Genomic DNA, 25,615 nt, shown 5'->3' on the forward strand with positions numbered 1-25,615 from the left:
TTACCTCAACATAATAAAAGCCATATATGAGAAACCAAAAGCCAACATCGTTCTAAATGGGGAAAAACTGAAAGAATTCCCTCTAAGAACAGGAACAAGACAAGGGTGTCCACTCTCACCACTATTATTCAACACAGTTTTGGAAGTTTTAGCCACAGCAATCAGAGAAGAAAAAGAAATAAAAGGAATCCAAATTGGAAAAGAAGAAGGAAAATTGTCACTCTTTGCAGATGACATGATATTATATATAGAAAACCCCAAAGATTCTACCAGAAAACTGCTAGCACTAATCGATGAATTTAGTAAAGTAGCAGGATACAAAATTAATGCACAGAAATCTCTTGCATTCCTATACACTAACAATGGAAGAGCAGAAAGAGAAATTAAGGAAACTCTCCTATTCACCATTGCAACAAAAAGAATAAAATACCTAGGAATAAACCTGCCTAAGGAGGCAAAAGATCTGTATGCAGAAAACTTTAAGACATTGATGAAAGAAATCAAAGACGACACAAACAGATGGAGGGACATACCATGTTCCTGGATTGGAAGAATCAACATCGTGAAAATGTCTGTACTACCCAAAGCAATTTACAGATTCAACGCAATCCCGATCAAATTACCAATGGCATTTTTCACAGAACTAGAGCAAGAAATCTTACGATTTGTATGGAAACGCAAAAGACCCCGAATAGCCAAAGCAATCTTGAGAAGGAAAAATGGAGTTGGTGGAATCAGGCTTCCTGACTTCAAACTATACTACAAGGCCATAGTGATCAAGACAGTATGGTACTGGCACAAAAATAGAAAGGAAGATCAATGGAATAGAATAGAGAACTCAGAAGTAAGCCCAAACACATATGGGCACCTTATCTTTGACAAAGGAGGCACGAATATACAATGGAAAAAAGACAGCCTCTTCAATAAGTGGTGCTGGGAACATTGGACAGCAACATGTAAAAGAATGAAACTAGAACACTTCCTGACACCATACACAAAAATAAACTCCAAATGGATTAAAGACCTACACATAAGGCCAGACACTATAAAACTCCTCGAGGAAAACATAGGCAGAACACTCTATGATATCCATCAAAACAAGATCCTTTTTGACCCACCTCCTAGAATCATGGAAATCAAATCAAGAATAAACAAATGGGACCTCATGAAACTTAAAAGCTTTTGCACAGTGAAAGAAACCATAAAGAAGACTAAAAGGCAACCCTCAGAATGGGAAAAAATAGTTGCCTATGAAACAACGGACAAAGGATTAACCTCCAAAATATACAAGCAGCTCATGCAGCTTCATACCAAAAAAGCAAATAACCCAATCCACAAATGGGCAGAAGACCTAAATAGACATTTCTCCAAAGAAGACATACAGATGGCCAACACACACATGAAAAGATGCTCAACATCACTCATCATCAGAGAAATGCAAGTCAAAGCCACAATGAGGTATCACCTCACACCGATCAGAATGGTCATCATCACAAAATCTGGGAACAACAAATGTTGGAGAGGGTGTGGAGAAAAGGGAGCTCTCCTGCACTGTTGGTGGGAATGTAAGTTGGTATAGCCACTATGGAAAACAGTTTGGAGGTTCCTTCAAAAACTACAAATAGAATTACCATATGATCCAGTAATCCCACTTCTGGGCATATACCCAGAGAAAACCATAATCCCAAAAGAAACTTGTACCATAATGTTTATTGCAGCACTATTTACAATAGCCAGGACATGGAAGCAACCTAAATGCCCATCAACAAATGAATGGATAAAGAAGATGTGGCATATATATACAATGGAATATTACTCAGCTATAAAAAGGGATGAGATGGAGCTATATGTAATGAGGTGGAAAGAACTACAGTCTGTCATACAGAGTGAAGTAAGTCAGAAAGAGAAAGACAAATATTGTATGCTAACTCACATATATGGAATCTAAAAATGGTACTGATGAACTCAGTGACTAGAATAAGGACACAGATGCAGAGAATGGATTCGAGAACTAGAGGTTCGGTAGGGGGCGGGGGGTTAAGGGGAAGATGAGACGAAGCGAGAGAGTAGCACAGACATATATATATACTACCAACTTTAAAATAGATAGCCAGTGGGAAGTTGTTGTATAACAAAGGGAGTTCAACTTGAGGATGGAAGATGCCTTAGAGGACTGGGATGGGGAGGATGGGGGGGACTTGAGGGAGGGTGGGGGGGGAGTCAAGGGAGGCAGGCAATACAGGGATATGTGTATAAAAACAGTTGATTGAACTTGGTGTACCCCCCCTAAAATAATAAATAAATAAAATTTTAAAAAAATCAGTCAATGTTATATACCATTTTAACAAATTGAAGAATAAAAACCATATGATCATCTCAATAGATCCAGAAAAGGCTTTTGATATAATTCAACATCGATTTATGATAAAAACTCTCCTCAAAGTGGGTATAGAGGGAATATACTTAAACATAATAAAGGCCATATATGACAAGCCCACAGCTTGTTTTCTACTCAATAATGGAATGCCGAAAGCATTTCCTCTAAGGTCAGGAACAAAACAAGGATGCCCACTCTCACCACTTTTATCCAATATAGTATTAGAAGTCCTAGCCACAGCAATTAGGCAAGAAAAAGAAATAAAAGGAATCCAAATCGGAGAGGAAGAAGTAAAAACGTCACTGTTTGCAGATGACATAATATTATACACAGAAAATCCAAAAGACACTACCAAAAAACTACTAGAACTCATCAATGAACTCATTACATTTGCAGGATACAAGATTAATATATAGAAATGTGTTCTGTTTTTATACAATAAAAAACAAACTCTCAGAAAAAGAAATTAGGAAAACAATCCCATTTATAATCACACAAAAAGAATTTAAAATACCTGGGAATACGTCTAACTACGGAGGGAAAAGATCTATACTCAGAAAACTGTAAGACATTAATAAAGGAAACTGAAGATGACACCAAAAAATGCAAAGATGCTTGTATCTTGGAAGAATCAATATTGTTAAAATGCCCATACTACCCAAGGCAATCTACAGATTCAATGCAATCCCTATCAAAATATCAAATGGCAGTTTTCACAGAACTAGAACAAATAATTCTAAAATTCATATGGAAACACAAAAGATTCCAAACAGCCAAAACAATCCTGAGGAAGAAGAACAAAAGTGGAGGTATCACAATCCCTGATTTAAAACTCTACTAACAAAGCTATAGTAATCAAAACAGTATGGTTTGGGCACAAAAAACAGACACATAGATCAATGGAACAGAATATAGAGCCCTGAAATAAACCAACACTTATATGGTCAGTTAATCTACAACGAAGGGAGCAATAACATACAACAAGGAAAAGACAGCATCGTCAGTAAACAGTGTTAGGCAAACTGGATTGCTACATGCAAAAGAATCAAATTGTATCCCTTTTTCACACTATATACAAAAATAAACTTGAAATGGGTTAAAGACACAAATGTAAGACCTGAAACCATGAAATTTCTAGGAGAAAACATAGGAAGTACACTCTTTGACAGAATACTCTGTCTTATTGAGCTAAGTATCCTCTGTCTTACCTACAAATAATTTTTTGGTTATGTCTCCTCAGGCAAGGGAAACAAAAGCAAAAATAAACAAATGGGACTCATCAAACTAAAAAGCTTTTGCACAGCAAAAGAAACTATCAACAAAACAAAAAGGCTACCTACTGAATGGGATAAGATATTTGCAAACAATGTACCTAATGAGGGGTTAAAATCCAAAACATACAGAGAACTCATACAACTCAACATTAAAAAAAGCAAACAACCCAATTAAAAAATGGGCATAGGACCTAAATAGACATTTTTCCAAAGAAGACATACACATGGTCAAAAGGCATATGAAAAGATGCTCAATCATCAGGGAAATGCAAATCAAAACTACAATGATGTTATCACCTCAAACCTGTCAGAATGGCTATCATCAAAAAGACCACAAGTAAAAAGTATTGGAGAGGATGTGGAGAAAAGGGAAACTTGTGCACTTCTGGTGGGAATGTAAATTGGTGCAGCCACTATGGAAAACAGTAAGAAGGTTCCTCAAAAAATTAAAAACAGAACTACCATATGATCCAAAAATTCCACTTCTGGGTTTTTATCCAAAGAAAACAAAAATACTAACTCAAAAAGATATATGCATCTCTATGTTTACTCCAGTATTATTTACAACAGCCAAGATACAGAAGCCACCCAAATCCCCATCAATAGACAAATGGATAAAGAAGATGCAGCACATAAGGGTGAGTCAAAAATTATCCACACTTTGGTTATATTAAAATGGACCTAGAGGGTATTAGGCTAAGTGAAATAAGTCAGACAGAGGAAAACAAATACTGTATTATTTAACTTATATGTGAAATCTAAAAAACAAAACAAATGAACAAACATAACTAAACAGAAACAGTCACAGATTGAGAGAAGAGGTGGTTGCCAGAGGGGAAGAGGGTAGGGAGAGGAAACTGGTGAGGGAGATTAAGAGGTACAAACTATTAGTTACAAAGTAAACAAGCCACAGGTATGTAATGTACCATATGGGGAATACAGCCAATAATTAGGTAGTATCTTTATATGGTAACAGATGACAATTACACTTATAATATCATTTCAAAATATACACAAATGATGAATCAGTATGTTGTGCATTAGGAACTGAGTTTTGTAGGTCATTAAACTTAAATAAACAAATGGACAAACAAACAAATTCATAGATCAAATCTGTTGCTATCAGAGGTGGAACACTGGGTGTGGGGGGAGGGAGAACTGAATGAAAGTGGTCAAAAAGGTACAAAATTCCAGTTATAAGTAAGTTCTAACGATATAATGTACAACACAATAAAGATAACTAACACTGCTATATGATATATATGAAAGTTGTTAAGACAGTAAATCCTAAGAGTTCTCACTACAAGAAAAAAAGTTGTTTTTTCTGTTTCTTTAATATTGTATTTATATGAGATGATGGATGTTCACTAACCCCATTATGGTAATTGTTTCATGATGTATGTATGTCAATCATTATGTTGTGCACCTTAAACTTATACAGTGCTGTATGTCTATTATATCTCAATAACACTGGAAGAAAAAATAAATTTTAAAAATACTATATTGAATATTTGAAAGTTGCTAAGAGTACATCTTAAAAGTCATCTTCACAAGAAAAAAAAATTTTAACTGTCACTGTACTTACTGTACTGATTTCACAATATATACATATATCAAGTTGTGTTACACATCTGAAACTAATACAATGTTATATATTAATCATACCTCAAATATATAGATATATAAAGTTTAATTGTGTTAGTAATTTGGGAAACTCCAATCATAACTCCCAAAACATACCAAGTGAGGGGGAAGATGTAGAGTAACAGGAACTCTTACACACTACTTGGAAGGACTGTAAATATGTGAAACCACTATGGAAAAACTCCTGATATTAGCTAAGCTAGTCAACTGAAGATGTACAAAATTTATGCAATTCCACTCCAACGTAGTATTTTAGATCAGTACCTCTTAATAGGGGCAGGAGTATCCTCAGCATTTCTGGAGATTAAGCATCTCCAGCCACTGACCATTAGGCCAGCAGCAGTCCCTCCAACTCCTCTATCACGGGGACAAACAGAAATATCCTCACATATTTCTAAACTGGAGCAGGGAGCAGATACACAGTTCTGACTGAGGTCTACTACCCTAGGGATGGATTTTCAATCTCAGTATACTAGTGACAATTTGGACCAATTAACTCTTTGTTGAGGGGAGTTGTCCTGTGCATTGTTGGATGTTCCGCAGCATCTTTGGCCTTTACCCACTAAATGCCAGTAATACCTTGGCAAGTTGTGATAACCATAAATGTCTCCAGACACTGCCAAATGGAGCTAAAATCATCTCTAGTTGAGAATCAGTGTCCAAGAGAAATCTTTACATAGGTGCATCAAAATATGTCCAAGAATGTTCATAGCAGTAATATTTTAATAGCAAAAACTGGAAAAATTAAAATTTCCATCAACATTAGAATGGGAAAATAAACTGACGTATAATCATATAACACAAGGGTGTACAACAGTGAAATTGACCTAAGGTTTTATGCAACAAGATGGATGAATCTTAGGAATATAATTTAGACAACCAAAGCAAGTCAAAGAAAAATATGATTCCTTTTTTATATAAAATTCAAAAACAAGCAACATAAAACACCACCTTGTTTAAGAGTGAAAGAAAAGCATGTTAAAATTGTAAAGAAAGGCAAGGGAATGGTACACACAAGATTCAGGATGGTGGTTACCTCTGTGAAGTAGGAAATGGTATACAAACATGGAGGGGCACATATGAAGCTGAAAGGAAATGGTAATGTCCCATTGTATACTTGAATATTTGATATTTTTATATACCCTACATAATATATATACTGAATATATAAAATACTGAATCATATTGATTCTGTATTTAATAAAATAAAAATAAATTTAAAACTCACCATTTTAGGCAGATTGCCAAAATGGTTCCTCTGCTTCATGCCCCTGCCCTCCTGCCCCAGTCTCCACACCTTGTGTAACCTCCCTTCAAGTGTGGGTGGAATCTGTAACCTGCTTCTAACTGATGGAATATGGCAAAGGTAATAGACTTTGAGGAGGTACTTTAGGTCCCTAATGAACTGACTTTATATTCATCAAAAGGGAGATTATTCTGGGCAGATCTCTCCAGGTGAGTCCATTAAAAGAGGGTCTTGAAGGTAAGAGATTCTTTTGCAGGCCCTGAAGCTTCCACAAATCTTACAGCTGTGAGGAAATGCATCCTGCCAACTACATAAGTCTAGGACCCTGCACCCAGGCCTCAGACAAGATGGGCCCTGGTTGACACCTTGATTGCCACTTTGTGACAACACAAGCAGAGGACCCAGTTAAGTCATGCCTGGACTTCTGACTCATGGAAACCAGAAAATAATATATGGGTGTTGTTTTAAGCCACTAAATTTGTCATAATTTGTTACACAGCATGGAAAGCTAATACAAACACTTTTTATAATTTTTATTCCTAAGAAGCAAGATAATTATCATTAATTACTATACTGGGAAATTAGGTACCCAACACTGCCACAGCACCCCCACAAGCACAGAATCTTTAACCTCTGTTTAGTTTGGCTGAAGAAGGTAAAAAGCATAATCTTCATAGCTGACAACCTCAAGTTAGATCATTCATGTGTCAGGGAGTAGAAGGGTAATTCATTCTCAAATCATCTTCGTTAAAAAGACAGAAAGCTACTGTCAAATCCACACTTCTCAAATGAAAAGATTTTCTAAAAACCTTAAAACAAAACAAAACCCTGATTGTATAGTACAATCAGAAATGTGAGAAGTTCCAAATGATTTCCAGGTTCACAATGCCTTCCCCTTCTGAGGATTCTCAAGTGGAGAATTATTGCCATATTTTTTTTTATTCTCAAAGCAGTGTTTGGCACATAGCAAGTGCTTACAGTCTGTTGAATAAAGGAACTCCACTTCAAAAGATGATTTGAGGCCCAATAACCTGCCTTAGGTCACAATGTGTTAATGGCAGAAGACTAAGACAAGGGCCTTCTGTCTGTCAACTGGGTACTCTCTTCCTACATCAGAATTCAGTCCTTAATTACTGCCAAGCTTCATTAAATACACATACCACACAAATCATTAAAAGACTATTAAATATCAATGGGATTTTTCATATTAATTCTATCTGCCTCACTGTTTTGTGAGCCTGTTTCACAGTTCTTACCATATACTGTACTAAATGATTAACAATTTTCTGTTCCACATTGACTAGAAAATGAAATAATTCTACTGACTGAAGCCAATAACTGTACTTTTTCATTTTCTGAGGTATTTATTAGCTTGATATAGGCAACAACAATCTTTTTCCAGGATAATCGAGAGAACAGAATCATAGTAGTCACTACTACCCCTTAAAATGGAGGGGAGCCATTCCTGTATTCCTGCTTTAAAACAGCAGTTAATCAATAAATCATTCTTCAAAAGATATGTACTCACAGTAATCTGAATAGTCTGCCTCTTTTGTGACATCTGTTTATTCTCTGTTCTACTTCGAAACATTTCTTTTTGGATGGCCCACCATTAAAAATATTTTAGATTATGTGATAAATATAAAACAGGTACCAAAAGTTTTATGGCCCCATCTGAATGTATGTGATTTTTAAAGTCATGTGACAATACTTTAAATATGTTTTATGGTGATTACGTAAACTCTTTACTCTTAAGGGGAAAAAGTCCTTGCATTAATATATAAAATGTACATTTTAGGGAACAGGTTCTTACTTAAGAATATAACTAGTTTCAAGGAAATGTTAAGGATCTGCTCTCTCTTCAACCCCCTTTCTTTCTTGGCAAAAAAAAAAAAAGGGAAATAGTAGTTGCTGGCTGTTAATTTGGAATAGGAGGATATCACAGTGGGACAAAAGTTGAGACACTAGCATCTCTGATAATTTCTTCTTTATTTACAAAGCAAGAAATTCTAGTTTCTTAGTGAGTAGCTGCCAGATATGAGATGGGGTAGAGGGTTTATGTTTGATGGCAGCAGTGACCCAGGGTGGGGTCTTACTAACAGGAGTCTGGAAAGGGAGGATCCTACCCCCACTTATCCCTCCTGCATGGATTCAGCAATCCTCTTCACATGTGTACCTGATACTCAATAAAAACAAAACGATAAGTGTTCATCAATCTATGAATGTTAAAAAGTAGAGGAGAGGTTAATGATCTACTTTCATGTCCTATTTATTACTTTAATACTGCCAAATACATATATATCAGCAGATTTTTCAAGGTTAAAAGAGGATAGCCCAAGAAGAAAAGGGAGACCATTCACACAATCATCATCACCAAAGGAGAATTAAGAGGACTTACTGTTAAGGAAGCAATCCCTTTGTGGTAGAATTTTAAAGACTCAGCAATGCAAGAAAGTGCTGAACTATAATTCTCCTCTTGCAACCCAGTGAGACACTGTTCTGCATGTGAGAACTCCTTCAAACTATTCAGCCAGAAGTAGAAATGTTCTGAGGCAACCTGAGTCAGCAAACTCTGATAAAGCTCTTTGGCCATGTCATGATTACCCTAAAAAAAAAGGGGGGGGGAGGGTAATGAGGTTCTTACATTTGAATTAGTTGATGTAGAGCTAAAAGAGAAACCCAAACCTTGGATAAGTTTTAACAATCACTCCTCACATTATATAACTCTGTGAGGCTCAGTCTAAGTATTTCTTCAGAGAAAAACATGCTGAGTTGCTTTTATGTAACATAATGCCTGAAGTTCTTTACCAAGACAGTTCCAAAGAGAAAATGAATGGAATTAACTATAACCCAGGTTTAGAATTTTAGTTCAAAATACAGAAAGTATAAATACTTATTGTATGTCATTTTGTATGAGCTATTTCATGGGGTGGGGAGAACTCCAGTTAACTTCCATCAAGTGACCACCAAGAGGAGCACTGCGCCCTCTGGAAATGACTGCGGAGGGGTAGTTGTGAGGGGACGTGAATGCCTTTTAATGCCTCGGGGCAAGGGATGCTCACTGTCCTGCAGCGCTTGGATGCTTGGGACAGCTGGGTATAATAAAGAAATGTCCTGTCAATAGTGCTTCTCCCATTTGAGAAACACTGTAAAAAGAGAATATGTGCTCAATCACGTAGAATAATGTTTCTCAAACTTCGTTCTCCGGATTTATCCCCAAAGAATTTCTATACTATCCAAGTTCTATATCTCCTCTAAGACAAAATTAATAAAAATCATTAGGCTTTCTGTATGCTTGGGAGGGATCAGCATACTAAAACTTTCCCCTGTTTCCACATATGAATGATAAGGTTGGAGAGAGAGGGGGAAGAAAGATGTGGTGTACTGAAAGGGGAGGATAGAAACGTGGGTGAGTGGGAGCCGTGCTTAGGAGAACACAGGGCAAAATGAAAGTGCTGCTAACAATCTACAGCCAGAGAGAGCTCATATTTTTGGAATTCCTGTGGAACTTCCCCATAACAACATATATATCATTTTTATGTGTATATGTTAAAAAAATAGGTCCTTTCCTTCATCATCGTTTACTCCCATGACTAAAAAGTACTCCTTTCATCTTTAGTTTTGACCAACAATCACACAACCTAAGGCTGGTAATCTGCACAGAAGGATAATACATACCATTCGGGACGCCTGTCTGGCAATTCGGTATACAGTCCAGCCATTGGAGACACTCTCAAGCTGCTGCTTAATTCCTGCCTTCACTTCAGCAGACAGTGCTTTCTGACTGGCTACAAAAATCACAGTGGCCAAGCTCACCTAACATTGAGCAGCAAGTAAGAAAGTCAAGAAAATCATTAACTCTATGCAATGTTATAGATAACTTTATCCAAAAGGGTGAAAAACTAATCACAGCTTATCAAAAAAGAACAAAATTTGTCTTCCTTTGACATTTATAAAATTTCCACTTTATTCCACTGTTCATTGTGTATAACAGCAAATTATTAGAAACAATGCCCATAAATATGGATAAACTATTATGTAATCACACAATGAAATACTATAGAGCAGTGAAATGGATAAACTAGAAATACACACCAATATAGATGATTCACACAAAACAGGCAAAAACAGGCAAAATGCAAAAAATTACATGTAGTATGAGAACATATAAAGTTAAAAATATGCAAAAAATACTGCATATCACTTAGGATACATACTAAGGTAGTAAATATATAACAACATGCATGGGAATGACAAACACCAAATTCGGATAGTGGTTACCTATCCTGATAGGAAGGAAGATGATACTAACAGAGAGATACACAGGGGGTCCATCTCAACTGCACTAGTAACACTTTTTTCTTAAATTAGCTGATGGATGCAAATGCTTTCAACATATTCCTTATATGTTTCTGAATGTTATGTTTCAAAATTTAAAGTTGCTTTAAAGCAGTACTAACAAAAAAGGGATAGAGAACATTAGTTGAAAATGCTGCTTCAGTGAAAAATAAATTGGCTAACTGCTTCTCAGTACTCCAAGGTCACAGACATACAAGGATCTATACATATTGTGATAACTGCCTGATTCCCACGACCACTGCCACTTGGTCATCAGGATAACCTTTCCAGATAGCAAATGATGAGATGGGGGCGATCTTTTACACAATGCCCCCTGCAGGATTAAAGATAAAATGGGCTTGAGTACGTACTTTCATTAAACTTTTCCCCAAGCCATAAAGTCAGATGACCACAAACAATATGGAGTGGCTACTTTAAAGCCTACATCTAACTTATACCTATTTAGAATGTAGTCTACTCTCAGCCCTGGAGAACTTTCAACTAAACATTATTATACAGATTCCATGCCTTCTGGTTTTTTCTAAGCATGCACCTTTCCCAACCCCAGGACTGTACTGAAACCTAAACTGGATCCTGAACACCTAAAGAGGTCCTGGATTGGCAAAGAGGAATTGGGTTATGGTCACTGATACCGCTAGGTCTTCAGAAATACAAAACAGGGTTTGGTTCATTATTTATTTGCTTTGCATAAAAAAGAAAAAAAAATTCACTTTCATTTTGTCCCTTGTAATACAACAAAAATACCAGATTGAAGGCTTTGGCTACACTAAGCTGATTTGACAGGGCTTAGGAAGAAAGCAGTTTTACATGTAAACTAAACAGGGCTTTCTACACCAAAAGTGGAAATAGTAAAAAGCTCCAGGTCCCAACCCTATTTTGACTTCAGCATGCTCTTGTTCTTAGCTAATTACTTTAACCTGTGGAATTCTGAAAGTAATTCCCACCAGACCAGATCCTATTCATCCACAGCAGGTTCAAAAAGCGGCTCCTTACCAGAAGTTCTTGCTGCTTGTCTGTGGCTGATCGTCCGATCACCTTGTAGAGCTCCATGAGGTCACCGAGCATCCCATCACCCAACACGGGCAGCTGCATGGCAATGGCGGCCAGGCAGTGGCACATCAGGATCCGGGCAGCGTCCTGAGCGCTGTGCAGCTGAGTCAACAAGGTCTCAACCACTGACTGGCTGAGATGGGGCCGGCCCTTGGCCAACTTCACCATGCAATTCAGAGCAATCTACATATTGAATAGAAAATGGACTAGTTACATTTTGAAGGTATGAAGTGAAGCTTTAAAGAAAATAACTCTTTACAAGTTACTAGGAAAAATCAAAGCGAAGGTTTTTTTGTAGGCATGACATTTCTCTTCATTAGAAACACGTGAAATACTGAATCCCATATTAAGATCTGCAAAGTGTGCCATGTTTTAAAACTAAAATAATAAGACAGTATTGTACTTAACCACTCATTTTAACCTAAAACTATTCAATCTAAGACTTGAGATGAACATCATAAGGAATAATGCTGAAAGGGCCACATAAATGCCAAACTGAATGTCACCATTATTGCACTTGCATTACTTTTCAAGAACTGCTTCTAAAGTGTGGTTTGTAAACTTACCTATGCCAGCATCTCCTAGGATGCTAATAAAAATATAGATTCTTGGGCCCTATCTATCCCAAACTTAGTGGATTAACTTTCTTTTTTCTTTTTTGGGGGGGCTGTTTGGGTTACTGAGAGTTTGCAGTTTAAAAAAGGTGCCCTAGGTGACTCTTGAGCACACTGAAGTGGGGAGGAGGCTTCTAATTTTCTTTTATTTCTCAAAAGAAATCTAAATATCCACTGGTCTCAGAGTTTCTATTCAGGCCAGTTAATGACATCACTAATATGTGAGCCATCAAAACTAGGAACCCAGAAGTCCTCTAACTAACATAGCCAACAGGTTGCTAAACCTAGTCATTTTCACTTTTGTCAAGTCTCTAATATTCATCTCTTTAGCTCCTTTCCATTCTCTCTACCGCAACATAAATGTCTCCCAAATTCCAATCTCTTGAGAAGATGGGCCCATTAACCCATCCTTCATGCTACAATTATGTAGCTCTCAGTGTGTGTTAGGAAGCATAACCACATCTTTAGGGTCTGACAGACCCCCAGTTTAAGGTCAGCTTGTCCCTGACTGGCTAGGCTTCTGTGAACAAGTTATTCTCTCTCTCTGAGACTTAATTTCCTCATGACTGTAAGAGGAATACAAATTTCACTAGTTAGGGTTATTGTAGACAATGAAAGAAATGTATGTCCAAGCCTTCAACAAAGTTTGGTACATAACAGACATATTTAAATAACAATAATAACTACAACGAAAATTAGAGCCTGGCCACTATTTCAAAATTTGAATATCTCATTACCTATAGAATCAAGCCAAAGTTCCTCATTATATTTGATATCCCCCATGATCGAGCTGCAAACTACTTTTCTAATCCCCCATTACATCAACCAGCCACAGTGGGCTACTTATCATTCTTCCAACATAACAGGTGCATTTCTGCTTTCCTGTCTTTTATAATAGTGGGCCCTTGGGTTCAAATGTTCCTTCCTCAATACTGAAAATCTATCCCATCTTCCAAGGCTTAATTCATACGACATCTACTTGTTTAAGTCTTCCCTAATATCCTTAGTTGAAATTAATCACTCCCCACTCTGTCCTCTCATTAGAATTGCACTTTTGTTAATACTATCAGAGAACTCACTGCATTCTATTTTGTATTAGTCCCTTATACAAATACCAGTATTCTCTAATGGAGAGCTCCTCTAACAAAGGGACTTTTCTTGACCATCTATGTATGTCCTACTGTGCTGATTCCAGTGTTTTACTGACACCTATGATTGGTGGGAAAGGTTCTGGTTTGCTTTCTTTCTTTCTTTTTAAAATTTTTAAATAAATGTATTGTGGTTCCAAAGGGATTCTGGGGACTTGCCATTAACAAGTTGCCTACTTCCTTCACCATTGCTTGATTATCAGCTTTTATTTAATGGTACTAGTATCTTTATTGTACATCATTATGATCACAGCACACCTTTTCTTAACATGCTAAAGTAAGTCGTGACTTCCCTCAAACCATTCCTTAGGCAAGCTATAGTTCTTAAATTCTCCAATGTCTACTTAACAGCCTTTTACTTCTATTAATCCTACTTAATTATTTTGAACCATCAAAAATTGCATTTCATGTTTTACTCCAATAAAGTCTCATTTCACATTTAAAAAATTTTAACTATCTCTAAGATGATTCTATAATTAAGTGAAAGTGAAAATTTTATAATTCTTCATTTGGCTTAAAACTAGGACTTCTATACTCTAGAATATACACTTACACATTTATGAATTTGGCTACAGTAATTTCATCAGTTCTTTACGATCTTATCAATGTTACCTCAGATTATAAACTTCCAAAAGCACAGGAGCTCTATTTAACTTACCTTTACATTATCTAGGACCATCATATTGTATCTATTACAACTTAATAAACTCTTTCAACTGATGGCAAAATAGGCAAAGCTCAAATTTTTACTTTGTCTATATTTTGGAATAACAACAGTCAAAATGCTAGTTTTGACAGTGAAGATCAAGGGCAAATATTTGTTTAAGCCAGGAGTTGACAAACTCTTGCACTTGGGCCAAATCCTGCCTGTTTTTCTAAATAAAATGTTACTGGAACACAGACACACCATCACCCTTCTCCCCCTTTCTTTAAAAAAAAAACACACAAAAAAACCCCAGAAAACAAAAAACCCACATTGTCCATGGCTACTTTTTTTCCCTCCATTAGTAGAACTGAGTAGTTGTGAAAAAGAATGCATTGTCTGCAAAACTTAAAATATTTACTATCTGAACCTTTACAAAGAGATTGCCAATCCACACTTTAGGCAATGAAAACAGGCATTATATTAAAATAACTGATGTTTTCACCTTTAAAGTAGCTTGAGCACCTGGACTATCATCTTGACTACAAAGTACTAGAAGGGATTCCAGGCCAAAGACAGCATCTTGTTCCAGTGCCAAAAGGTCTAGAAGAAAAACACTAATTTTTTTAGTGGTCAAGCAGAGAAGATTAAATACACACACAAACACACACACACACTCAGAAGTAAAAAACATTAAGGAGTCTAAAATACAGGAAATACTTCAATGCATAAAGGTAACCTCCCTGAAAAAGTACATGTGGCATTACTTCTGAAATGCAAAGGCTATCTTCAGACTGACATATTTCCACTACTTTATTGAAGGTTATAAAAATATATATATCAAACCAAAAAGCTTCTGCGCAGCAAGGAAAACCATCAACAAAATGAAAAGGCAACCTTCTAAATGGGAGAAAATATTTGCAAATCATATATCTGATAAGAGGTTAATATCTAAAATATATTAAGAACTCATAGAACTCAACAGCAAAAATCCCAATCTGATTAGAAAATGGGCAAAGAATCTGAATAGACTTCTTTCCAAAGACAACATACAGACAGGCAACAGGTACAGGAAAAGATGCTCAACATCACTAATTATCAGGAAAATGCAAATTGAAATCACAATGAGATATCACCTTACACCTTTTTGAATGGTTATTATAAAAAAGATAGGAAATAACAAGTGTTGGCAGGGACGTAAAGAAAAGGAAACCCCTGTGCACTGTTGGTGGGAATGTAAATTGGCACAGCCACTATGGAAAACAGTATGCGGGTTCCTCAAAAAATTAAAAACAGAACCACTATGTGATCCAGCAATTCCACTTTTGGGTACCTATCCGAAGAAAACAAAAACATTAACTCGAAAAGATACATGCACTCCCATATTCACTGCAGCATTATTTATACTAGCCAAGATACAGAAACAACCTAAATGTCCACTGATCTATGACTAAAGAAAATGTGGTATGTACGTGTGTATATTTACATACAATATATATATATACACATACACACACACAACGGGATATTATTTAGCCATGTTTTATAAAAGAAGGAAATCCCGTCATTTGTGACAATGGATGGACCTTGAGGGCATTATGCTAAGTGAAATAAGTCCAACACAGAAAAACAAATACATGTAATCTCACTTATATGTGGAATCTAGAACAAACAAACACAAACCACACTCACAGATATAACAGAGTGGTGGTTGCAGAGGTCAGGGGTAGGAAGTTGGGGGTGGGCAAAATGGGTGAAAGGGGTGGAAAGGTGCAAACTTCCAATTATAAAATGAGTAAGTTACAGGAATGTAATGTAAAGCATGGTGACTATAGTTAATAACACTGGACTGTATATTTGAAAGTTGTCAGGAGAGTAGATCCTAAAAGTTCTCATCACAGGAAAAAAAACTTTATGACAATGTATGGTGATGAATGTTAACTAGACTTATTGTGATGATCATTTCACAATATACAGAAATATCAAATCATTATGTTGTACACCTGAAACTAATATTTTTTTTAAATACACACACACACATATTAAATCAAGATTTAAGCCACAAAGCTATAAATAAAAGCCTAACTGAAACAGTGTCACCAGCTTAGCTAAGGAAAATACTAGGAACAGCAAACCATGTAGTATGTGTCAATCTTCCAATCTAGACATAAATCATGCAGCTCCATTTTCACCTAGGATGCAACTTTCTCACGAAAGTGGAACCACTTTTAGGAAATAAGACCCTGCTTAATCTTACTAACGTTTTAAGTCAGATCATAAAGAAATGAACCCTTTAGATGTCTCATGTAATAGTATTTCACCATCTTTTCACTACCTTTGGGCTAAAATTTCTCTAAAGTTTCTAGAAAGTTCTGAATAAATTACTTAACTACATTTTGATTAATATGTTAGCTCTGAGAACATACAGCAATTTTCTGTGTTACATGGTAGAAAACATTATTATGCCAAAAATAAAACAAGATTAGTTATTCAAATCAGAATCAACATACAACTTAAAGAAATGTCTCCTGAGTTAGTGCAGGGGCTTGGCAAACAATGTCTAGTGAAGGTCAGGTTGCAAGGAAAACAAAGGCATAGTAACAAGCAGTGCTGAAGCCTAGTGGGGATAAGAGGGACTGCTCAACCCTTAACAAAGGTCAAAACAAGCACTGAAGCAGATGAAACATCCAAAATATACTTCCTGTTTTTGAACACCAGCTCTTTAGGTCAAGAGATGTTAGGAATACAATAAAATATATGCATTATTTTCTATGCACGTCCTTTTTGAAATGATGCAAATCATTTAATGCTATAGATACCTAGAGATAAATTCCATGAAAACTTAATTTGCATTGCTCTGTTAGTTCATTTGCCCCTTGGTGAAACTGTTATTTAAGGCCCTCGATAACTAATGTTTTTTTCCCCCTAAATTTTCTAGGCTTTTTGTTTTTTACAGGTGAACAAACTGAAACCATCGGATAGTCATAAGCAAAGGTAAGCAACGGGAGGAAATGGGCAAGCTCCATGAACCTTTCCATTCCGCAATCCCAATCCTAAAGTCCTCATTTTTTTCCCCCAAAGCATTAAGTAGTCTTGAGAAAATCTGCCCTAAGAACATCCAGGAGGAGGCAACCAATAGATAAAAGCACACAGGCTAAAAATAATATGGGCTTAAAAAAACAAATACACACAGGATTCTGGTCAAACTCCAATTTAAAAGTTTACACATAACATCAGTCTTGATCGAACTTACCTTTTTCTTGACAAGAGACTGTTATATTAGTTAGAACTCTCACTCCATGAGCTGCAATGCCCCTGTTATTATGGTAACAGCACTCTTGGGCTAATTTGACTAAATCAGAGGATCTAGGGGAAGAACCCACATTTCCTAAACAAGAAGAGTAGTACAGATTTAATTCATTTATATAGTTCAAAAGCAGTTCATTTTATAGGTTCATTTTTATCATTTTCAAGAGAAAATCTCTAACAATAAATTTCAACAAAATTTTCTACCTCTACCCCAAGATCAATATACATCACCATTTCTTTGTCCCCTGTCAAGTTACCTAGAACAAGTATATAATAGTTTTGTAATGATTAAGATCTAAACTCAGTATACTTTCCCCATAAAAATATTAATAAAAATTGACTAAGGAACACAGAAAAAGCCAAAACAACTACAGATTCTATCTTGGTCATTCAAATAGTCTCTCATTAAAATGGAGTTATTACAAGGCTTCTTGTCAGATAAAACCTTACATTCAAGAGAAGAGAGAAACAAAAATTTTAAGTTTGCTTGTTCCCACCTCAATTGCTGGCACACGGCTATACTTCAAAAGGTTTATGTAAGAATTTATTATTTTAGAGCTAGAAAGGATTTGGGATTATCTGATTCAACACCCTATTTTTACAGAAGAAATTGAAGCCTAAAGATTTTAAGCATCTTGCCATCAAGGTCATAAAACCTATTATGTACTAGCCTTCTGTTTTATACGTCAAGTTCCATAGTCTACAGTAACTTTTAAGTCACACTTGAAATTCTGTAACATAAGGTTTATGTTGTGAATGTTTTTATTTACAGTACAGAAGCTCTCAGTTATAAGTGAGTGAGCTTCAAGAAGAATTAGGAGATTCAAGCTTATTCAACTTCTCACTCCTGTCTTCCTTTCCCCTGCTTATTTTTCCGTGATTTCTATCAACTGCAATCTTTTACACCAAGGGCGATCATATTTTTTGAGGTTTGAAGGGGACACTATTATTAATAACAACAGGTAAAAACCAAGACTATCCCAGGCAGTGTGGGACATATGGTCACCTTACTGACTTCCAGTCTGACATGAAAGTACTAGCTTAGCACACCCCAGTGCTTTTTAAATAGGCAAAACATCTGAAAGATGAAAATATGAGTTCTTTTTACAAAACCATGGAAATTGTAATTTCCTCCATTCTTTTTCTTGCCCATGTGATATGGACAATGCAGACTCATCTACAAATTTACAAATATGTCCTGAAATTTGCTTTTTTCCTTTTTCTCATCAAGATATTAAAGAAAATTTGGGGAGAAAAAAAAAACAGAAAAACCCAAAGGAAAAAAAAAATCATCCCCAGACCCATAAACCAGCATGATCTTATTATTAACTTCCTGGAATATTTTCAAAAACCTTTCTCCCCCTATGCACACCAACACAATTTAAAAATTCATACATAATCAGGATAAGCAGTTACTTCCAATTTCTGCCTTTAAAATATAATATTTGTAAGCATTTTTCTATGTCAATTTCTTAGGGATAAAATTATTATTTTCAATTTTTTTTACTTTGAAATAATTTACTAAGATAAATTCACAGGGTTCAAAAAGGTTCAACCAATAGTAGAAAAGGTAAAAAGTTAGTGAGAGAAGTCTTCCTCATCCACCTAATGTTATCTGTTTCTTGCATATCACTCCAAAGAGTCTGTAAAACAACAAAAAACTTTAGCCTTAGGTCTGTTACGTAAGCAAGCTCCTCACAGGGCATAAATAAAGGCATTTTGGAGTTAAATCACCTTGAACAGGCAACTAGGAAAGCATTATTGAACTGGGGTAAAGTTTTAATCATTTTCCAGAAGGATAACATATGCCTGAAAGGAAGCATATGACATTTGCTTTTAAAATTCACCACCACTTGGCCTTTGAAATACACTTAAATCCGAAGGTCAATTTAAGTCAGAGACATACAGAAGCAAACCAGCTATTTTAAGCACCCTCAAAAATACTGTTTCATCCACATATAATGCAAAAAAGGGCAAATCCAGAAAAACTATAGCCTTGAGTTAAGATCAAGGACGCAAGATTTTATTATCATAGGAATTAGTTAAGAAATCATTTTCAAAGAAGTTACTAACATGTAACTATGAAAGTGAAACCTTTCTTGATCTAAAGCTCTATAGAAGAAACAACCTGAAATATCAACATATATAAAGGATCAGCATATTATCCATATATTATCTCCTTTCTTCTCTTTACCTGAAGCTATGCTGAAGTAATGTTTGACGGCAATGGTCCCCGACAGCGTGGAAAGGACAGACAACATCCCAAGTTTCAAGCTGTCATAAGGAGTCTGGAGGGCACATTCACAGAGTGCCTGAAATGCAGAAGAGAAAGAAACATAGAAGCTAAAACATCAATATACCTTAAAATTGTCTACTCATTCTAAATTTTCTAGCTTTTAGAAAAATTATATCTGATATAATTTTGATAAAAAACTTAAGTCAAACTCCCAGAGCCAACAGGAACCTAAGGAGACACATTAGCTAAATATAATGTATCCTACATGGGATCTGGAACAAAAACAAAAGACAGTGGGTAAAAACTAAAGAAATCAGAACAGAGTATGAGCTTTGGTTAATAATAATAATGTACCGATGTTGGCTCACTGAGTATAACAAACATACTATACTCATGTAAAATATCAGTAACTGGGGAAACTGGATGTGGGTATGTGGGAATCCTCTGTACTAACTTCTCCATTTTTCTGTAAATCTATACCTGTTCTAAAAAATAAAATCTGTTAAAAAAAAAAGTCATCATGAATGACTTTTTATTATCATCACTATGAATTATATACTGTTTAGTCCTCACAAGCAGAACTTCCAATATATTTTGCTTACCTGAAAGATATGAATTTTAGTTCATATGTATATATGTGTGTGTGTGTGTATATATTTTAAATAATACGAGTGTAGCATTCTATCTAGCTAATAAGTGAGTGAGAGCTATCTATCTGTACTCCTCCATTTCAGATCATTTACTCTACTCTTGACTAAGGTGATCTGAAGTACTACCAAAATCAAGATCCCAGCTCTTCTTTCACTGCAGTTAACCTTGAACATGTGCTCCTAGTACAGTGAGTCTCGGCTCATCGTGTATAATTACTTTTGGAACTCTACAGCATTACTGCATGTAATATAAACGGCCAAATAACTGTCCTGTTAAATTAAGCTAACTCCTATTCTCTCACAAAGTTTCAGAAAACGAGCAAAACTGAAAGACTAAGGGTTACAATTAAAAACAAAATTTCAGGGACTTCCCTGGTAGTATGGTGGTTAAGACTCCATGCTTCCACTGCAGGGGGCATGGGTCTGATCCCTGGTCAGGGACCTAAGAAGCAGCATGCCACATGGCTTTGCCAAAAAATAAAAAATTAAAAAAAAAAAAAGTAAGAAAGAAAAAGAAAGAAAGAAAGAAAAAGAAAGAAAGAAAGAAAGAAAGAAAGAAAGAAAGAAAGAAAGAAAGAAAAAAAGAAAAAGAAAGAAAACATTCTTCAAAAAAATAAAATTTCAGAAAGGGTTAAACAACAAATTTAATATGACTCCAATAAAAATATCAACAAAATCTTGGGGGTGGGGAGAACTGAGATAATCTGTTTCTAAAGATCATATGGAAAAATAAAAATGAGAAAATATGCAGAAAATTCTGACACAGTACAATGACAGACAAGACAAACCTTACCAAATATTAAAATGTATAATAAATCTATAGAAATAAGTTTTTCCTATTTGTGGATAGAAATCAAAAGAGTGCACATCCCAGAAATAGATTCAAATACACACAGAATTTAATATATAATAATGGCATTTCAAATCAGAGAGACTGTTCAATAAGCAGTTCAAGGGCAACTGGCCAGTCATCTGGATGAAATAAAACTAGATTCTTAATTTCCCTTTTTATGGCAAATAAAAAACAAAACTGTAAAAAGTACTAAGAGTTAATATTAGAAAAGAAAAAGTAAAAAGGTAATTGACAAAATTGGAAAACAAATTTATATCATGTGAGATCAACAAAGGCCCAATAATCTTAATATGTAAAAAGTTCTTACTAATAAATAGGTAAACAATCCAAAAGAAAAAACAGCAGTTCACAGAATTTATATGTTTTTAAAACATAAGATGTTAAACCTTACTCATAATTTGAAAAATTTAAATTAAAATAAGAGTTGCTTTTCACCAATCTGATTGGCCAAGATTAAAGGTTAATAATACATAACACTGAAAATAGCATGGGGGAAATAGGCACTTTCACACACTTGATAGAAAGGTAAAAGGGTGTAAATCTCATTGATGGGTAACTGGCGTTAAATACAAAAAACTGAACTCCCAAATTCCTCTTTTAGAAATTTATGTTTACAAAACCAACTTTTTTAAACAAACCAATCAATGTAGAAATGTAAATAGCAACAGTAAAAATTCTGGAAACAACTCTAACATCCATCAGTGGGGTACTAAGAATAAGGAGAGGACCACAGAGCTGGTAAAAGAATGCTGCAGATCTATGTGTTAATATGAGATGTTCCCCAAGATGCGTTCTTAAGTGATAAAAAAATTCTTAACATGCATAGAGTATATTTTCATTTGTACAGAAAAAAGTCGGGACATACACATGCTCACATGTGGATAAAAAAATTCAGGAAGGATACCTAAGAAACTAATAACAGTGATTAACCTCTACAGAGGAGATCTGAGGGAAGAGATGGAAGACACATATTTTGCTCACTATACACCTGTGAACTCTGTTTAATTTTTATCACGGGCATGTATACTTTTTCAATTGAAAGATAAACTTAGTTAATAACAAAAACAGCAGCAGCAGCAAACATTACTGTGGAAGGCATGGAAATGGACTTGAAAAACAAAGCAGGTTTTTGGTAATGGAAGGCAAGACAGTCTAGGTTATACAAACAAGAACTAGAGCAATAAGGCCAGAATATGAAGTGTTTATTTGTGGTAAGAGGAGATATATCCAAAAGGGATGAAGGCTAAGAGAGAGAAATACTGAGTAGGGAAGATTAGGCCAGATTATAGAAGACCTTGAATGTTAGGCAGAGTGATTTAAACAGAATGAGAAAGGAAAACAGAAGCCACTGAAGAGGAATAACACCATCTAAAGTATCGGGAAGATTATTCTGGCAACGGTAACAGAACAAGTTAACAAAGAAAGTTGAGAGGTAATGAGCCATCCTGTAGCTTATGGCAGTAACCCAGGCAGGTGGTGATGGGGGATGGCCTGAACTAGAACTCGGTGGTAGGAATGGACAGTAGAGGATGAATATGAGAGGCATTTTGAAGGAGACTGTACACGAGGGAATGAACAACAAGGATTCAATTATTATTACAAAATTTCAAAACTGATGACCAGAGAATGTTGGTTCCATTTACAAAGACTGAGAATTTATGTGGATAAATTAATTTTTGAGTAAGAACAGAAAACAGGAAGAGATATGGTCCAAGAGGAAATATCCACCAGGCATTTGGAATCTGAGATGTAGCAGATTTTTAACTGGAAGACTCACATTAGAATTCTGGCTCTGCCACTTACCATCTCTGTGATCTGAGCCAATTACTGAAATCTCTGAGTCTCAACTTCTTTGTCTGTAAAATGGGGGTAAAGATTTATACAGAATTTATACATCTCTGGAAAAATATAAGAAATTAGACTTTGGTTGCCACTGGGCCAAGGAGCTGGGTGGATGGCAGAAAAGTGGGAAATATTTTACTAAATAGCCTTTTGTAGCATTTGAATTTTGACACATGAATGTATTGGCATTACAAGAAAAGAAGTGGAATTTAAAATAAAATATAATGGGAGGGGTGACATCTATTGTCTGTAAGATTAAACAGCTACTGAGAGTCAAAGCACTTTATAACTTCTGCAAGCTATTATGCTGGAGAGCAACTGAGATCAAGTAAGAGGACTAGATTGTTACAGGACACATGTGCTTGTATTAAGGGAAACCCTCAGAGTAGCAGAGAATAAATGGAAGAAAGCACCTACACTGAACTCAAAGATTCAACTTTGAGGAAAGGGCGCAGTGAAGACTCCAGAGAAGGTGCAGTTCAGAGTGGATAGAGTAAGTAAGGACAGATAAGGGCCAAAGAAGGGGAGTCTGACAGCGTCAAATGTAACAAAAGGAAAGATGGTAAAGGCAGAAAGAGGCTCTGGATTTAACATTAAGGAGAACACTGGTGATCTTTTAAGTAACTAAGCAAAGTAATAAGGAATGTATGCAAGAGTGTTAAAGAGCAGGGGATAAAGAAATAAAAGCAGATATACATGCTGTTTTTGAAGTTCAAAAGAAATCTTTTTTTTTTTAAAAAGTGATTGCTATTAGGTAATATTACAGTTTTAATTATTTAAATACGTAGGCAACTTCCATTTATCTACTTTTTATTGCCTAAATTGTTCTGCCTTGTACTGTTAGTTCATACTTAGGAATAAAATTATCAACTGAATAGCCCCAGAGGTTATGTCCTGTATTTTACACATATTCAAAATTATGTCTTATAAAGTGCTCTATGTGTAACAGACATTTAACCTTTTTGGGATAACCAAGAAGTTAAGTGAGACGTTACATAAGATGATGATATTAATAATTTTAAAGAAGAAAAGATTTACCATTTAAAAAACTGAACAAAATGTTAGAAAACCTTATAAAATTATTTACAATGTCACTTTGCACAATATTGGATACCTAAAATGCTCTCTGTAATTAGATACTTGTTTAAAGGTCCATTAATTCAAAGTAGTAAGCACATCAAAGTTCCCCAGAGACAGCACATCAGTCCTATTTCAATGATAAAATATGGATGAAGTTTCCATTTCAAGAATGTTACCTATTGCAAAATTGTTCTTACGAGGACCATTTTTCATATCAATAAAAAGGAAAAATCTAATTCTTCAAATGGACCTCCCTTTCTCACACACCACCACTGTCACTGTCACTGATTATTTAGTCTGAATTTCTCTCTTTAGGCTGGTTTAACTCACTGCTCAACTGAGGCTCTGTCCTGAATTACTGTTTTCTGGGTCAGCTCCTAAATGGGGGCTTCTCCTCTACTCTAGAATAGGACTGGCCACCAGGGATGTGTTCCAGAAAAGCATGGCCAAAAGTTTATAATCTTTAAAATAAAGAAAAATGTCATGTTAAAAGCACTCTGTGAAGGGGATTAAGAAGTACGAACTTTTGGTCATAAAATAAATAAGTCACGGCATACATCAGTATGGCATTAAGAAACATGGTCAATAATACTGCAGTAACTCTGTATGAGAGCAGATGGTTACCAGATTTATTGTGCTGATCATTTCACAATGTATTTAAATGTTGAATCACTGTTATACACATGAAACTAATATAATATTGTATGTCAACCATACTTCAATCAAAAATAAACAGATAAAAGTATTCTGTCAAAGACATAATATCTCTAAATCTTCTATGTCTCCATTGTACTAACTACAAAGAAAAAGATTATTAAAAGAGCTAATTCTCATGTTTAACTTGTCATTCCTCCTAGGATCAGGTAAGGTACATATCAGAAATCTTAGGAGAGATCAAGTCAAAAATAAAATTACATCTTGGAGAATATCCAGAACAAATAATCTTTTGCTCTATAACAGAAAGGTTGAATAAATCAACCTCTTCAGATAAGACAATAACATCAGAACAGTGTAAACTATTAATATTGATCAACACAAATAGATATTATAGCAAGACATATAAAGAAAATCCAAAGAAAAAGACAAACACGTGAAAATATATTTCTGTTCCTATGAAGTTATTTCTATTTTTTGACTACCTTAACAATAATACACTATACTTGGGCCTTGATTTAGGCTCTTCCTTCCTTTAGGTTTTTAAGACATTCAGAATGAAAGTATGTCCTTTAAACCTGTAATATCTGATTACAGGTAGAAATTATAATACCTACCAACACACCAGTAAAAATA

The 25,615-nt window shown here is 35.3% G+C and overlaps 1 protein-coding gene across 1 annotated transcript in view; it reads right to left on the bottom strand.

The window, feature by feature from the left end:
• INTS7 (integrator complex subunit 7) overlaps nt 1-25,615 on the bottom strand; it is a 97,243-nt gene that overhangs the window by 34,565 nt on the left and 37,063 nt on the right. The window contains exons 8-13 of the mRNA XM_057728173.1: nt 19,859-19,976; nt 17,609-17,743; nt 14,861-14,958; nt 11,894-12,133; nt 10,220-10,357; nt 8,940-9,146 (exon numbers count right to left, since the gene is read on the bottom strand). Coding sequence (XP_057584156.1) covers nt 8,940-9,146; nt 10,220-10,357; nt 11,894-12,133; nt 14,861-14,958; nt 17,609-17,743; nt 19,859-19,976 — 936 coding nt within the window. The remainder of the gene's footprint in view (nt 1-8,939; nt 9,147-10,219; nt 10,358-11,893; nt 12,134-14,860; nt 14,959-17,608; nt 17,744-19,858; nt 19,977-25,615) is intronic.

This window comes from Hippopotamus amphibius, chromosome 3 (genome assembly GCF_030028045.1).
Source record: "Hippopotamus amphibius kiboko isolate mHipAmp2 chromosome 3, mHipAmp2.hap2, whole genome shotgun sequence".
Taxonomy (NCBI): Eukaryota; Metazoa; Chordata; class Mammalia; order Artiodactyla; family Hippopotamidae; genus Hippopotamus; species Hippopotamus amphibius.